General features: G+C 37.1%; 1 protein-coding gene, 2 long non-coding RNA genes and 1 pseudogene across 3 annotated transcripts in view; 3 read left to right on the top strand and 1 right to left on the bottom strand.

Moving 5' to 3' along the window:
- LOC139992939 (uncharacterized) overlaps positions 1–17,541 on the top strand; it is a 92,854-nt gene that overhangs the window by 32,906 nt on the left and 42,407 nt on the right. The window contains exon 2 of the long non-coding RNA XR_011801249.1: positions 3,523–3,595. This is a non-coding gene — a long non-coding RNA (uncharacterized lncRNA). The remainder of the gene's footprint in view (positions 1–3,522; positions 3,596–17,541) is intronic.
- The window catches only part of LOC139992940 (uncharacterized), a 91,073-nt gene continuing 77,142 nt past the window's right edge, over positions 3,611–17,541 (bottom strand). The window contains exons 2-3 of the long non-coding RNA XR_011801250.1: positions 4,759–4,847; positions 3,611–3,739 (exon numbers count right to left, since the gene is read on the bottom strand). This is a non-coding gene — a long non-coding RNA (uncharacterized lncRNA). The remainder of the gene's footprint in view (positions 3,740–4,758; positions 4,848–17,541) is intronic.
- Positions 8,006–10,482, top strand: LOC139992933 (cytochrome P450 9e2-like; annotated as a pseudogene).
- LOC139992934 (cytochrome P450 9e2-like) lies at positions 12,139–16,403 on the top strand. Its single transcript, XM_072014250.1, has one exon. The coding sequence runs from the start codon at positions 12,430–12,432 to the stop codon at positions 14,029–14,031; it is 1,602 nt and encodes a 533-aa protein (XP_071870351.1). The 5' UTR covers positions 12,139–12,429; the 3' UTR covers positions 14,032–16,403.

Genomic DNA, 17,541 nt, shown 5'->3' with positions numbered 1-17,541 from the left:
CGTTTAGGAGTGAACGACCAGGCAAACTACGTGTATTCTCAAGCAATAACAGCGCAAATGTGTGTTAATTCCCCAAGAATACGCGTCGCCAACCTGGCCTGAAGTAATCCTTGCTAGACGAATTCTTCTTTCTTCTTTTTTCTTCTTCTCCTTCTACTTCTTCTTATTCTTCTGGATTATGGCAACTTTCCAACGATCCGTAAACGATTTTTATTAATTACATATACGTTATTACGCATTACTTCTATAATTATAATAATTTGTACATATAATGTAGAAGAAATTACTTATTTTCTATTTTTATTATTCATTAAAAATTCTTAAGAACAAGAATTCTCAAATTTAAAGCATGTTTGGTAAATACAATTAAATTGAATAAATTTCGTAAATTTTTCGTTTCTTTTTTGTATTTTGCTGGGAAAGTATCTACTGTAATCTGTAGATTTTAATCAATGAGATACAGATCGTTTACTCTCTTTCTTACATTGGAGAAGAACTGTGATTTTGAATCGAACTCTTGAAAACCATAATTGTTCTGTAAGAAAAGATCTTCAGGAAATTAGATCCAATGTTTTACAGTGTTGGTCGTTTGTATCGAGAAATTCACAAACTGCAACGGGATAATTATCAGAAAGTAATTAATCAAAAGCAGACACGATGAGATTTGATCGAAAGCGCGATAGTCCTCGAGACAGGTTCGTCCTCGATGTCCCTTTTTCACCGAGCGCCAATAAACGCATGCAGACAACGTATAAAACTAATGGAACATTGTTGTACTGGAATAAGGCTTCCGTGAAAGGTTCTGCTCCTGGTGCACGAGTATTTGAATATTTTTGCAGTCGCGTGGACGTGGACACGCTACGAATCGCGTGTTCTCTCCGTTCCGTTAGAGTATCCCCAACGGCCGAATGGACGGGGCAAAACCGTGAAATACGTGTCGTGGATATTATAGGCACAGAGGTGAATATTTATTGCCGAACGACATTCGCGATATGCCGTTTTTACGAGTTGGAAATCTTTCCGCGCGCGTTCCTTTTTATCGTTTCATCTCGCTGCACGATCGAATCAATATTATCAACAGAAGTTTACAATTTGGTTTTCTGAGCGATACATTTGATTTTTAAAGCAACTCAAGCGCGACGCAACATAACTCGCATCATTTGAGTCGCACGAAGAAACAATTTAATCGAGTAAAATTTCCACTAAACAGAGTATTGTCGTAAATGTTCGGAATAGAGAGGGCACAGCAGCGCATTTTCAACTCTCGGCAAATCGTTGGTCTATTCGTCATAGATTCTACGAGCGAAAGTAGTAATCGAGTTTTTCCAGCCGATCGGTTTCACCGTCATGATCGTTCTGCGATTACAAAACGCACGGAACGCTTCGCGTTACAGGCGAACGCGCGCGATTACAGGACGTGCTGACGGGGGCGCAATTTCCCGGTGACGCAAACTGATAATAGAACGTCATACAACCTCCATGAATTCCGTGGAAATCGGCGAAGATAATAGGTCATGTGTATGTGTGTGTTGAGTGTCGGTTGTTCCTGCGCGCGTTCGAGGACCGTGATATTGGTTTACAGACGATGCGAATAGGTCGCGGTTGTAATGCTGGAAAAATTAATCGAAGCGCGCCTTGGTTAGAAACGTAGGCGTGTGTGTCGTGTGTCCGACTGATTTTCCACCGTGAAAACGAGAGCATCGGCGGCAATAACAAAGTGAAGCATTTATTCGATGACCCTCGATACACTCTGGCTCGCTCCAAAACCGTAATGCCATCGGGGGAAAGGATGATTCACTTGGCTCGAACAAATGATAATAATGAAATGAATTTCCTGGGATGTAGGATAGCTTCATAGCGTTTGGTATAAACGGTTCGCTCGTAATAGAAGCAACTGGTGCATTCTTCTGCTCTGGATTGCACAAAAACAATCGTGAAAAGAACGTGTTGTTTTGTTTTAGTTGGCGCGTAATTTTGAAGACTCTGCGAATAAAATAAGCAAATCTGGGAAATAGAGGGAAAATAACATGGAATATATGTACTCTATCAATTTTCTAACATCGGCCGTATCCAAGATCAATTTTGCAATCTACTTTCTACGATTAATCGAAAGGCAATAAAAACCGAGGAGGTAACTTTTTCGATTTAACATCGTTAAAAAATCTGTCTTTATGACAAAAGTTACCTTCGTCCTTTCCAATCTCAACCGGATATAGGCAATGACGAGAGGGGAAACGATGGCAAGTCGGAGAAATTCAGATTCGAACTTCGTCATGAATCATATTTCCTAGATCGAAGGTCGGAATCTTTCTACCATTCGGTACGATAGTTCGGCTACAAATTTTTCATTTTACATTGTATAATATTTTATTAAGTAGCTGAGAATAAAGTAAGCGCGTCTTTATATAGCGTTTTACACGACAGACCATCAAAAAGGCGTTAGAAAATCTTCGAAACGAATAATCACTCGATGAATAATCGCCACGAAAGCGTTTCTAAGTTGAATTGAAATTTTTGTAGCGCTTCCTTAAAAACTCGTCAAGAAGCAATATACATATTCGATGAGCGACGTAGCAGGAAGTAGGGTTTGGTGCAAGAACGGTTTCTCGATGTTTTTTCAGTGCTGTTTTAAAACGGGCAAGATCTATGCATTTAAGAGTCGAGCCGAGTTTCTCGAGTCCCCGAAACCAGAAACATTCGGTTCGAAGAGCACTGTACTGCTGGTTTCCAACGGAGTGATCCTTAAAGGTCCTCGCCCGATTGGATGAAAATAAAAGGTGGACGCAACTGCCAATACACTTAAGTTGGCTCCGCCGCTGTGCTTGCTTCCAGTATCTTTCTAAATAGAGGAGAGAAGGACATAGTATGGTCTTGGGATAGGGGTACAATGACAAGGGACAAAGAGAAAGACGGAGAAGTAGGATAGGCAGGAGGAACAGAGAGGCTAACAGAGAAAGAGGGCTGAAAACAATTCCGTGATAATAAGATAGGAGCCGGTTCATGCGATGTAAACCAGTAGCTGAAAGACTCGATTCGCGTAGGATACAAGTGTAGAAGGATAAAATGTGTTCTATGGAACGAGCTATGGTGTTCTTTGAGTTGTCTCTCTCTCTCTCTCTCTTTCTCTATCCCCCTCTTTCTCTCGTTCCTGTTTAGTAGTGTGCCAATGAAACACAAACACGGTTTGATATATCGCGATTTTTAAGAATTGCATTATCCTACAATTATTTCTTTGATAAAAGGCTACGTCGCCGGAGGTGATATACGTACGATGCTACATCTAATCTAATTACATATTACTTTGAATCGCAATTTCGACATCGTATAGTTACCGCACGTTCAAAAAACGGATATGTACCGGCGCGATCACTAAACGCATTAGATGAGATGTATTAAAATCATGGAAACATTAAACTTCTTATATTCCGAGTTGGTACAAAAAATGCTTTCTTTTATAAAATCGATGTAATAAGATGCCAGTACAAATTCCTCTTTGACATACTTTTTATTTCATGTCGACAGGACTTTCAGTCGCACCTTCACTCTAAGTGACCTATCCTAAAGTCTACACGTGTACGGTGGGCAATGGCAGATGGTAAGTTGTGTCTTATTACTATTTACTATTCCGTGTACGTGTTCCCAGAAAAAGATTTGGGTCACGATACTTTCTCTCATCTATTCGTGCTGTACACGTTCCGCTTTCAAGTCCTCTGTCTCCGAAGCTAATTGAAATATCGACCTGAAACAAAGTGCATTATAAAAGGTACTTTTCTTTCTACTATAATTCGACCGACTACTGAAATGAATTTCTCAATTTTTTAAGTGGTTAATAAAAAGAATAGGAAAGACTAGGTTTGCTAATTAATGTAATAATATGATTAAAAACTAAACGTTATTGAACACGTGTGCAGTCTTAAACATATTTTAGAGAATCCGCTTTACCAGATATTTTTTTTCGGAAAAGACAAATAGCTGGGAGGTATCTGATTCTTCAGGAAGTTGAAAGACTGCCTTTTGGATGGGCAGGAAACGGCGCACTTTGGCGTGGAAGTCGAGACGATATATCTTTACGTCCTGCTTGTAGATTTATTGCGTTCGAGGCACTCGAGGAATTAGGCTGACGCGATCCATAGGTCAGCCCTCGAATCAGTTTAGTCTCTGTTTAATCTTCTATTCCTATAAATTTTATTTGCTGCATTGTTTCGATTTACAAAGTTCGAAATTTTCAAAATAGATATGTAAAAGTATTTCTAACATCTCACGAGCACAGCACGAGGCAAGTTCAACTTTATTAAATGATTTTAAACGTCTTACGAAAACTGTGAAAGTTTCGTATATATTTTTGCGTTTAATATTTTACTCGAATATCATTATAAAATATGTATAATCGAAACGTTTTGTTTCGAAAGAATACTAAACTTTTAACGGAATCCTCATAGCCAAAATTATCCATCCTAGAACGATATATTTAAAAGAAATCTCGTCTAATATCAAATGATAATCTAAGGTTCATCGTAAATTGTTCAATATTCTTAAAGTGAGGTAGATGTGGGAATAGATGAAAAAGAGAATCTAAAATATCACCTAATGTTCGAACTCGTGCGAGTCGATTTCGAGGAAAAGTAGTTTTGAGTTCCGAGACTGCGATTTGATGAAATGATGAAAAACGGAACACGCCCGAGGTCGTTCCAATCTTTACAAAATACCTGCTAAAGACCGATTCGTTCTATATGCTTGAGAAAACAGTGTAATCTTTACCTTCCTCGGAAGGACACGTAGCGAGAGTTGTTCCATCGAGAGCGATGTCCAGCGTACGTCATAGTGCCGATTCTCATCTTTTACACTTCCTGCAAACGAAATTTCCGTTTACACGTTGTCGTTGTCGCTCTGCGGCAACTATCGTACACGGCTGGCCTGCAATTTATTAACGGGGCCCTTGTGTACGCCGGAAATTTGCGAGACCCGGTTTCAAAGTGGCACCCGGCGAATCATGCGAAGCAAAGAGAGCGAGAGCAGAGTTCTCTACTCTCTAGGTCTAGAACCGAGAAAGGGAAAGCCAGAGAAACAGAGGGGCAGAGAGGATTAGTATCGACAGGACTAAGGTGAAACGTTGGAAGGGCAAGGAAAGGGTGCATAGTGGTGGTCGTGTTAAGAGGAGGGTTGAAGAGAGAGAGAGAGAGAGAGAGAGAGAGAGAGAGAGAGAGAGAGAGAGAGAGAGAGAGAGAGAGGGAGAGAGAGATGATGATGATGAAGCAAACGGACGGACTGACGGACGCCGGATCCCCGACAAATGGATTAAGCGCAAATTGCTAAACTCTGTTTAATTTGGCCAAATGAATTTTGTTCCTCTAGCCCTTTCTCGTTTTCCTTCTCTCTTCTCTCTCTCTCTCTCTCTCTCTCTCTCTATCTCTCTCTCCCTCCCTTCCCTCTCATTCACTCATTCACTTACCCACCCACTTTCTTTCTTTCTCTCTATCTCTGCTGGTCTCGTTTTCGCTTTTATCAGAAAGCCTGTGTAAGCCTGTCTCAAACTTTCGCTCTGAAAGCTTTTTTCCTTGTGCAAAAGTGGATGCACATTTGGGTTTTTGGACAAAACGTTTTGTATCTCTCTGTTTCTTTTTCTTTTTTTCGTTTTAAGGGAGGCTAAAATCGATGCGCGAAACTGAGAGAGTTGTACGAGGAATTCCCACTTTAATATTTTATTAAGACAGCCTTCGTATCTAGAAACTGTGCGCGTATTTCCTGCAAAAGCACCGGTATTTGCTGAAATTCTACTCGAGACATTAATCGTTTCTTTTATGAGTGGAACATTTCAATTGTCCACGGGTGGGTGCCCGGATGAAGCTTTGAAAAACAAACGATTGCGAAACAAGGGATGCGATTTAGTTTGGTAGTCAGGATCGGGCGGAGCGGTTCGAGGAAATGTCGGAACAGATCAAAAGCGTCCGGTTCGGTTATTACCACATGCATATCTCGTCTATATTGTTAAGGCAACTTCGTAATCGGACTACACGCAATATTATCCCATATTCAGACGGTTCGTTTGCGCTGTTGGAAATCAGTAGGTGTTCATCTTCGAATACGTGCCAAAATCAAGCCGGTAGAGATTATGCCTCGCGTTTAGAATACGCTGCCGTGGATTCAAAATGGATGCATACAGTATAGCGCAAAAGTTTTCCACTTGCTAGATGGAAATGGTTTGTTTTCGCAAAACGAAAAATCCGCAGGCTATTAAATTAATTGTACGTTCGATTAATTAATTCTTTGATCAATATTCTAGCAATTGAAAAGATATCCGTTTAGTGGTTATTTTATCCCGTAATTTTGTCTCTTTTGGATTTCGACCGATTTCTTGGGAGAATTTGGAAATATCGATAACCCGAAATAATCATACCTACATCGTGATACGATGTGATGGATAGAAAGAATGTATTTTCGGAACAGTAGTAAAATAGAATTCTCGCGATATTAGAAAACAGAAGAGATTAAGGAATTAAGGTTCAACCACGGGTACAGTTTCCAACTTATTTCGCGTATAATAGAATTTACATTAATTTCCATAGCAAGCTCGCATATAAATTTAGATTTTCACTGGCATTTATTTAAACCGAACGGAACCAGGTTAAATGGAAACATGGCACGCCTAACTGAATTATTTGCATGAGACTGCGACGTGTGGACGATGATGACTGGTATCACCAATGGATGAAAGGAAGTTCGTATCAGAAATCGCGAGAAATGTCTGTTCGGGGAGTCTTTTAAATTTTATCAGAGTAAAAGAGTCTAGCATTATGTAAATCGAATAAAAGATTCGTAAGCGAATAACCTAACCAATGCGAATTTCAAATAAATTTGTTAAATAAATAAAAAATTATTTCCCAATAAAACTTTTGTTTTAATATTTATAATGCGAGATTAAACGCCTAATACGTATCCAGTTACGTAATATTACGGAAACGGGTCCTTCGAGTTTAACTTTCGAGTAAAATGGACCACTAAGAAAATCAAACCTGTACGTGATTATTTAACATGAACATCTTTTGAATTGCAATAAGCGTTGCTTTGAGAATCAACTAACAGTGTATTAATCATCAACGTAGGTAGAAAATAATTACTATACTATTTCTTTCGCTTCCTCTGTTCTCTCGCTCTGGATAGTTGTAGAAGTAACTAGATACGCCACTTATATAAGAAAATCCACAAAGAGTTTCTAATTACATGCCATCGCAAAGTAACGGTTTAGAAATTGTTCATTCTAGAGATCGTGTGATTTTCATCGAAGTCGAATGACAACATGTCCTCGTTTTGGATTTCTACTCGAATTAAAATAATGAAATATCACGCGCGTGATCGGCGATACAACAATTTCTGATAGAAATATTTTTATTGACAATGCGATGGAACGACAACGTGCCTTTATTTTGATCTTTTTTCGTCCAGATTAAGAGGGAAATCTTACTCTCGAGTAATATTTAATTTTACGTCTCCACGTTTGTTTCATTTTTTGATATAGAATTAAAAATTAAAATGTGTGCACATGAGAAACCATAATAGAGGAGTCAGTGAAGCAAAAAGAAGAAAAGAAAGAAATGAAGATATTGAATAATAGTTATAGTTTCGTTTCTTTCTCATCGATCTTTAATACTTTGACGCATCTCGGCGTAGATCTTACTGCTAACCGTTCTATATGTAATTATGATATGCTTTCAGAGAAACTCGCATTGAACCATCATTGTTATTAAGTCATTATCATATGATATTAATTTAGTTTATATTTACTTATTTCCTGACAATCCCATACAGTTACAAAAAATCGGAATGTTATCCTTTCCTGACCATTCACTATCACTGGATCATCAGACTCACAGATTACCGGCCTTTTCAGTGCACTGTCAAATACAGAAATCATTTGTTTCATGCGCAAGTACCGACTAAATTAAGCAAAAATCTGAAATCACGTAAACGTGACGACGTCTGACAAATGGCAGAGTGCCATCACGTTTAACTGACAGTGGCCGTCAAAGTGTTAAAAGTAAAAGTGAATGTACATATTCGTTAAAGACATTACTACCTAGTCTAAACAAATTAAAGGAGATGCCTGAAAAATTGTTTTCGTCATAGAAATTTCAACGAATATCATCAACGCGCTCTAATTTATCAGTATATGTAAACAAAAGTGAACTTTGAGTCGTTATATCAGACGTTATATACGTATGTATGTATGTATGTATGCGCTGTTGCAAGCGACACGACGGATGTTCGGAAATGTTATCCAACCGGACCAAACTGTGTTTCGTAAGTATTTAAAATTTAACGATTCCAGTAATATTTATTTTTACCTTTACTACCAATATTTTAAGAACGATATGATTATCAAATAATAATATGATGAATCATATCATCATATCAACGATGAATCATATATCCTCGACTAATTACGTAACTTAAAAGCACTTTTAAACTTACAGATTTCCATACGTTTGAATGTCGTTGTACTCGAAAAATTGATTCAACGAATTTGAATGGTAGCCTTTTCAATTTAATCTCAATTCGCACGATCATCATGGATTTCTTCGTAATACTGTCGATTCTTCTCGTGATTCTGGGAATATACTATCTTTTGAGGCCACGGAACCCTTTCGAGGGATATGATCTACCACACAAGAGCTCATTTCCTCTATTAGGTAGCACATGGGAGTCGATATTAACGCGAAAGTCATTCGCATCCGTGGTTCAGGAAATTTATAACCTGATACCAGACACGAAATACGTGGAACTTTACAACAGAATGACACCAGTCTTGATGATTCGCGATGAAGAGTTGATCAAATCCATTACCATAAAAAATTTCGACTATTTTCGAAACCATCGAAATTTCATCAACGAACAAATAGACAGCTTCTTCAGTAGTAATCTGTTGCTACTCCGTGACGATAGGTGGAGAAACGTCAGATCGTTATTCACTCCAGCCTTCAGCTCCAGTAAGATGAGATCCATGTTTCAATTGATGTCCGAGACCGCTGTAAATGTGGCAAAATATTTGTCACCCCTTCCGGCGAATGAGAACGTAGTAGAGATGAAGGACATCTTCACCAGGTATGCCAACGACGTGTTCGCGACGTGTGCTTTTGGTATCGTGATCGATTCATTGGCCGATCGAAAAAATAAATTTTATACTTTAGGCAGAGAGGCATCGGATATTCACAGCGTAACAATTCTCAAACTTATCGTGATAAAAATATTTCCAGGATTAGCAAGAAGATCTGGTGTAACGTTATTAAGCAGAAAAGTGATGGATTTCTTCAAACAAGTGGTATCTGAGAGTATCAAAGTCAGAGAAGAGAAAGGTATAGTCAGATCAGATTTTATTCAACTGATGATGGAGACCAAAGGTAAATTAGGCTCGGGAAAGGATCTCACCATCGGTGATATCAATGCCCAAGTATTTATCTTCTTTTTTGGAGGCTTCGAGATTACATCCGGACTATCATGCTTTGCTGCTCATGAGGTGGCTGTGAATCCTGAGGTTCAGGAAAGACTGTATGCCGAAATCGATTGCGTTTTGGCCGATTCTAGCAGGGAGCTCACTTTCGAAATATTCAACAGTCGTCTAGAGTATCCCGACGCTGTGATCAACGAGACACTGAAAATGTATCCAATTATACCTATCACCGATCAAGAATGCTCGAAATCATTCGAACTACCTCCAGTTCTGCCAGGAGCGAAACGAAACCATACGTAATGAACGAAGGTTCTCATCTATGGTTGCCGATCTACGCGATCCAACGTGATCCAAAATATTTTGAGAAACTGAATACCTTCGATTCAGATCGATTTTTGGATAAGAAGAGTAATCTCGTTAACAGCGGAGCGTATTTATCATTTGGAATGGGTCTAAGAAATTGTATCGCCAAAAGGTTCGCGTTAATGGAGGCTAAAGTCGCATTGTTCCATATTTTTGTCCGTTGCCGGCTCGAAGTTTGTTCTGGGACGACGATGCCTATAGAATTGAAGACGAGAGAAGTGTTTCTTACGGCGAAAAATGGATTTTGGTTGCGGATAGTTCCGAGAAACATTTAATTAATCGAAGAAACGTTTAATTAATCCGTTGAATTGAATTTTATTCAAATCTTATAAGGTGGTAAAATTGATAAAATCTGGCAGTATGAACTGGCTGAAGGAAGAATGAAGAAGTTGTATGAGATTAGTGAATTATTTTGAATTAAGAAGAATCGGTATGAATCAATCAGTGGAAAGATAAAATGAACAAATATATCGGAGTAAAGGTATACAAATAATACGTAATATTTAAATCCCAAGTTAGCAGCACGAATGAATAAAGAAAAATTTGCTGGGAGAAATTTTAAACGAGTTTAATTGCCAGAGAAGGAAAGCTTGTTTGTGAATACTCGAAGAGAAATGGTTGTTCTGAATAATAAGACTAATCGTATTGTACCTTTAGAATTGATTTGCTTCGTGTATTTTTTTTGAGGTTGAGTATAGCATCGTGGTCTCTTTGATGTGAATTTGAAGCGTATATTTTACTACGAATTTTTATCAGACAAGCAACAATATTAATAAATATTTATCTGTATACACGAGTAAAACCCATTAGTATACATAAACTGAATAACGTGCAGGTTTAGACAACCAATAACATTGACGTTATTTACAAAAGCTTGAATACAGAAATCTTAAAAGTATTTACAGCCCCGGTGAGAAATCTAACAATATATAAAACTTATTAGCAGTGAAAATGGTTAACTGGTTCGATAACAGTATACTTATAGCAGTATATACCTAATATATGTATATCTATACTTATGTATACTTATATATACTTAAATGTAGAAATGTTCGCGTAAGCCTAAACGATCTCAAAGATACGTATATCGCATAAAATGGCAACATATCTGTTATTATCACTGATTAAAGAGTCAATAAACAAACGAGATATAATCAAAAGACCGTTAAAGTGAAACAATACAATTTTTTTTTGTTCTCGCAAAAATTTTAACATTTATCCATTTTTACGAGCCCATAAAGGAATGTACATACTTTTATGTGTGCATGTAAGACTTGTAGTTAATTGTTGTTAATTGTTAATTGACTTTGTACTCCTTTAACTTCGTCAATATTTCAAATCTCCGTATGAAATTTTCCGCGCATATTCCGAACTGAATATCTCGCTTTTCGAAAATATAAAAAAATCCCAATTTTTCAATAACATTTAGGAACTTATACAAAGAAATACGTGTTTGATTTGGCGAGATGTTAATTTCGTCAAATATGAAATGATTCGAATTCATATTAGGATATTAAATTAGGCAAAAGAGAAACGACAATTGTGCAGATTTCTTCATACTTTAAAGTTTTACGTTTATCATATTTCGCAATATATCGAAGAATATCCTTACTTGCCTTCATTTTTGTACAGTATAATATGTACGAAACTTTGGCAAAAAAATATATTAAATATACTTTTGGACATTGTTTCGGTTTCTATATTATAGCGTCAAGTTTCATACATTCGTCATTTAATTATTCTCACCGAATCTCTGCGTTAACTACGTTATTTCGTATTCGCAAAATTTATACGACTTTATATTACGTTATATCATAATTCTTTGGGAAAGAAAATCTAGAAAAGTTTCAAATACAGCATAGGAAATTCAAATATCCGAGAATAATATCCATTTTTTCTTCGATCATCTTAATTTACATTATTGTCTAATAGCATCGCATAATTGTGATTAAGAAAATTTCTCTAATCGAGGAATTTTCAAAGAAATAATGGCATAAAAATAAAGACGATTATGACACATTTTTATGTAGTCTGATAAGTAAAAAAAGCGACAATAACGCGAAACAATGTATAAACATACAAATGCACGAAGGATATCTATATTCGATAAGATAGATATATTTACCTATTAGACAGATAAAAACTAAAATAATAAAGCATAGTTGACGACTAAATCACCAATAATTTCTACAACATCATATCGCTAAACGGTAGACAGAAATAAGAAATATTCAAAGCATACACAGTCGAGAAATACACAGAAATTTGATAAGACTTGTTTTCTTACATATATAATATAAATGTTTGCACGCTCTAGTATAAATAGCTCGACGGCTATTAACAGTTGCATCAATCCGTCATAGCCAGTCAGTACGCACGCAACGCTCTAGCATGAGCATTATTCAATCGCGTTCTCGGCCACTCTCTCGCATCAGAGTATCCATATACATTGACATCTTCTAAGTTTTTTTTAAACATTGAATCGAACATAAACTTTTCTCGTGATTACCTATCGAAAGTTGAATCTCTTTAAAGAAAAGCAATGATCTAGTTTTCTGGTAGGTGGTTGTGTGGTGTTATATCAGTGAATACCCGTTGAATTGAATCAGCGTTGAACAGTAACGATGGAAATAAACTGGTGGCCAATAATCGCAGCGGTGGTCGCCGTAATCGCGGTAACTTATTACAGAGTCACTCGGACCTACGATTTCTTTGAGAAACGCGGGATTCCTTACTACAGTTACGTCCCGCTATTAGGAAGCATTTGGGAGGCCATACTTCAACGAACCTCGTTCGCCGAGACGGTTGAAAAAATGTACCAGTCGTTTCCCGATTCGAAGTACATCGGTTTTTTCGACTTCTCCTCACCCATAGTTATGGTTCGAGATCTCGAACTGCTCAAATCGATCACCGTGAAAAACTTCGATCATTTTCCAGATCACAGATCCTTCGATAGCGTAGACAGAGATCCCCTGTTTGGTAAGAATTTATTTGCCCTTCGTGGCGAAAGATGGAAGGAAGTACGAAACACGTTGAGTCCAGCCTTCACGTCGAGCAAGATGAAGGCGATGTTCATACTAATGCGCGAATGCGCTAAGGAATACGGCGATTATTTCGCTTCTTTGCCTGCCGACCAGACTACTTTGGAGTTAAAAGATTCGTTCACCAAATATACTAACGACGTAATCGCCACTTGTGCCTTTGGCATTAACGTGAATTCAATAAAGGATCCAAAGAACAATTTTTACGTGTACGGTAGAAAGGCTACTCATTTTGGAAGATCGCAATCCATCAAGTTTTTCATTGTAAGAAGCTTGCCCTGGATAGCTCGAGCGTTAAATATCAGGATAATTAAGAAGCAGATCGCGGATTTTTTCCAAGACTTGGTAGCTATTACGATAAAGACCAGAGACGAGAAAGGTATCGTTCGTCCGGATATGATTCAGCTGATGATGGAAACGAGAGGGAAATTAGGCCCAGGAAAGGAGTTGACCATCGAAGACATGACTGCACAGGCGTTCGTCTTCTTCTTCGGTGGATTCGAAAGCACCTCTACTCTGATGTGTTTCGCTGCTTACGAGGTTGGAATAAACGAGGAAGTTCAGAGGAGACTGCAAGACGAGATCGATCAGGTTTTGGAGGATTGTAAGGGCGAAGCCACGTACGAGGCTATCAACGACATGAAGTATCTGGACGCTGTCATTCTCGAGAGTCTCAGGATGTACCCGACCATCGTGGCTATCGATAGACTTTGCGTAAAACCGTTCGAATTACCGCCACATTTGCCAGGAAAAAAACCCTACATCGTCCAAGAAAATGAATGCATATGGATACCGATTTATGGAATTCAGCGCGATCCACAGTATTATCCAGAGCCAAACAAATTTAATCCTGATAGATTCTACAACGATGCGAAACAGATGTTCAACTCCAGTTCGTTCTTTACTTTTGGATTGGGACCTAGAATGTGTATCGGTAACAGATTCGCGATATTGGAGGCGAAAGTTTTGTTGTTCTATATTTTTGCCAAATGTAACCTCATACCATGCGCCAAGACTCCTATACCGATAAAATTGAACAAGAAAGGATTTGCTATGACGTCAGAGAATGGATTCTGGTTTAACATTCAACCGAGAAACATAAAGAAAGACGAGGTCGAGAAAATTACGGTTCCAGGGACAACGATGTTTATCGAGAAGATTCCTGATAGACATCCAGACAATTAAGTCATATGCGATGTTTGTAATATCAATCTTCCGAACTTCCGTTTGAAAATATCTACGTATATTTTTTCGATATATTCAATGCGATAAGATGGACGGTAAACCAGGAATCAGAACCGAAGGTTTCGAGTTGAACACGTCACTTCAAAAGTTTATATTTAGTTATTCGTATCGTCACTTGATTTCGAAGTATTAACAATCGAGATGCTTGTTTCGCGAAAAAAAGTTAAAAACACATATACTTGGGGTATTCAAACTGTATAGAGAAATATAATAATATATATTTTTTCTTTCATATAATATTTTGATTGTAACGCATAAAATACACGAATTGTACAAAGTTTCTCTTTGGTTCGAACAGGGAAACACTCTTAGATATCTATATTCAAAATCAACAAGTCGAAAATGATTCTATTTAACAACGAAGAACGTAATGACTTTTGCGGAGATGAAATACATCTTGTTTTATTTAACTGTGTTAAAACATCGTTAAATTTTCATAACTTTGAGCGATTTTAGTATTTTGTCAAATGATTTTCTATTGATGCGATCTTTATGATTAATTTGATTTTGTAGAATTTATAGAAAATAGTCGTTACTAATATTCTACAAGCATACTCTTATCCAGTTGGTTTGCCAAATGCTTGACGGATGATCTAATACATAAGATCTAATGATCTAATAACTCGATCGATGTTTTAGAACTTCTTTTTCCTTTATACGTGTTTACGGGATTTTCTCTGTATACTAACATTTATATACTTTTTATTATTTAGATAAATGTATTTGTTATAATAAAATATGATTAAACAAAATTAATATTTGGAATAAGAATATTTTGGATTTAAATAGAGAAAAAAACTAAATAAATACAAGTTTGTATTGGGAAATAGAATTTATAATTCTAATCTATAATCGATTCTTATTATAATAAAATTACATTATTGTTTTTATGATAATACCATATTGTCCATACCATACTTTGTCCTAGTTTCACAAATTTCAAGTTTCAGGTGCCGTAAACTAAATAATTAACGATAGCATCCTCCGTCTGCGGCTCCAAAGTTCTTTCTGATAGAGAAAAGATTCGACAAAAAAAAAAAAGATATACGATTGCCTTTCCTGAACATTAAACGATGCGAACAAAACGATATCTTCATTCAAAGATGTTAAAGAAGTTTTCGATCAGCTTTGTGTTTATACCTAAGGTACATTTCAATTCTTTTTATCGATTTTCTTTATTTATTGTATTATTTTTACGAGTCAATTTCCGTTAAGCACCGTGTCTGAGTTTTGGAGGTTCTTTACTTCATCCTCTAACCTTTCCGCGCGATCGTAAATAAGGGGGAAAAAGACAAAAGAGATAGAAAAGAATTTTTTGGATATCCCAGAAAATTCTTCCGCCACTGTCTAACCTGTTCGTATTTCAGCGAAACGAATCGGAGAAGAAATGAAAAGGAGGATCGAATCGTGGCGTGTTCCTGGTCATGTAATGGATACGTGTTACGCGTCCATCTTAATTATCTTGGCCGGATGCGTCAGCATCGTCTCTGCATGTCCAGCACGTAACATGGAGTCGAGATACGTATAACAGTCGTATGTGTAATATATTCTACTACGTGATCGGCTAGTGGTAAAGACGCCATACGACCTTGTGAATGTTGCTTTAATGAGCGAGTTCCCGCGTATATATAAGCTGCTACATCACGAGTTGGTTGCTCGTCACAATATCACGCGGATATCGCACCAACCTAATTGTGACCTACTTCTTCATGCTTGTGGTTCAAGAAATTGTGATAATATGCTGCGAACTCTCATGGATTTGATATTCGATTTTCTGGGAATCGTGAACTTTGTCTTTAGACAGGGTTCCGATCGGTAGCTGGGGCGATTAAATACGTATGATCATTTCTTTTTATAAATTCTTGAAACACACCAAAGGAAAAGCAATGAATATTCATTAAATTTATTAAATGATTGGGTCATTCTAAACGTTTTGTCTTCCAAAAATAATCTTAGGTCTATTATGTTACAGTTTCTAAATGCGAAAGTTTGTGGTATTTGCCCGACTTCAATTTGGAATGATTACAAGGTTCAAAACTAAACGTTGAAACGATTGTAGACTGTAATTTGCTGCAATTTCAAACCGGGGATTTAAATTGTAAACGACCGTCGATGTCCATTTGAAGCGATTGTGAATCTTCAATTGAAATTACTTTGAATTTCATTTGGGAACGATCATTCTATTTATAAATATTCAAAAGAGAACTCATTGTGAATATACGCAATGGATTAATTGACCTGTCAATAATAAGTACGCGGTAATATGTACCCGCATCAAATCGTATCACTATAAAAAAGAAAATAACAAACAACTTATATGTCCTCTTCGACACCATACGAATATTTTTAGAAAACACGCGAGTAGCTTACAAGCAACTTAAATATCGCTAGATTAGATTGCGAAAAGTATTTTGTATGAAACTATATAGTTGTATCTAGTTGTAACTTTTAAACGGATAAAGTTATCAGTGACATTTTTTCTTCGAAGATAATTAACGAAGCAACGACGTGGCAATCTTTAATTGAACTAACGATGACGACTATTGAAAAGATATGAAACGAAATTCAGATATGGAAATCTCTTCGACGAAGAGCACATTGACGAAAGATAAATATTTTATTAAGAGTTATATTCTCACACGGCTAATGTTAATAATGTACGATATCCTTAAATAACGTCATAATAAATCTCTATATTACCTCCAATCATTTTATTATGACCTTCAACGGTATAATATCATAGCAACAACAATGTCGTAATAAAACCTCTGTTCCTTACGAATGACCACACGACAAGAACCACGCACATTTACCATAAAATTTCTTCGGAAATCAATCTAAACCAACACTCGACTAGCAACATTAACAACAGCCAAACGAAGTTAGCAATAACAATTAGATACATAGTTAACAATAGCAACGGAGTTGGCCGAGATAGGAAACAACGCAACGAATATTTTCATAAACGATCAACAAGTTATATTCGACGAAGCAGGGAAGCAATTTGGTCCAGTGCAGATTATCGTGCAACTTCTTCGGAAGGTTGGTCGTTGTTAAAGGACCCGTTTCCGATCCAACGACCCTTAGGTGCCTTAGGAAATATCTAGCAGGTTGACTCGATAAAACTACCCTCTCCCCTCTAATGTAATTCACTTTAGCTACGGTGAGTGCGTGGAAGGGATGAAAAGGAAAGCTCCAAGACCGAAGGTTAGCGATCGAACCAGCACCATCAAGACCGGCTTTTGGCCAGAATTAATGAACTGAAGATCGTAAGGGTGGATTCAAGCAGTGTATTGTCTTGTCGTGTTAGTGGAAAAAGGCGCGAAACGATGGCTAAGAGGGAAAACGAATCTTAGTTTTCTTTCTCTTCTTCTACCTTTCTTCCCTCTTCATCTTTGCAGTGGTATATACCTTACGATAAAACTATGGCAAATAAATTACAGTTATAAT

Source organism: Bombus fervidus, chromosome 12, assembly GCF_041682495.2.
Source record: "Bombus fervidus isolate BK054 chromosome 12, iyBomFerv1, whole genome shotgun sequence".
In the NCBI taxonomy this organism is placed as follows: domain Eukaryota; kingdom Metazoa; phylum Arthropoda; class Insecta; order Hymenoptera; family Apidae; genus Bombus; species Bombus fervidus.
Note: the sequence above shows the minus strand (reverse complement) of the source record. Positions and strands in the feature narration are given on the sequence as shown.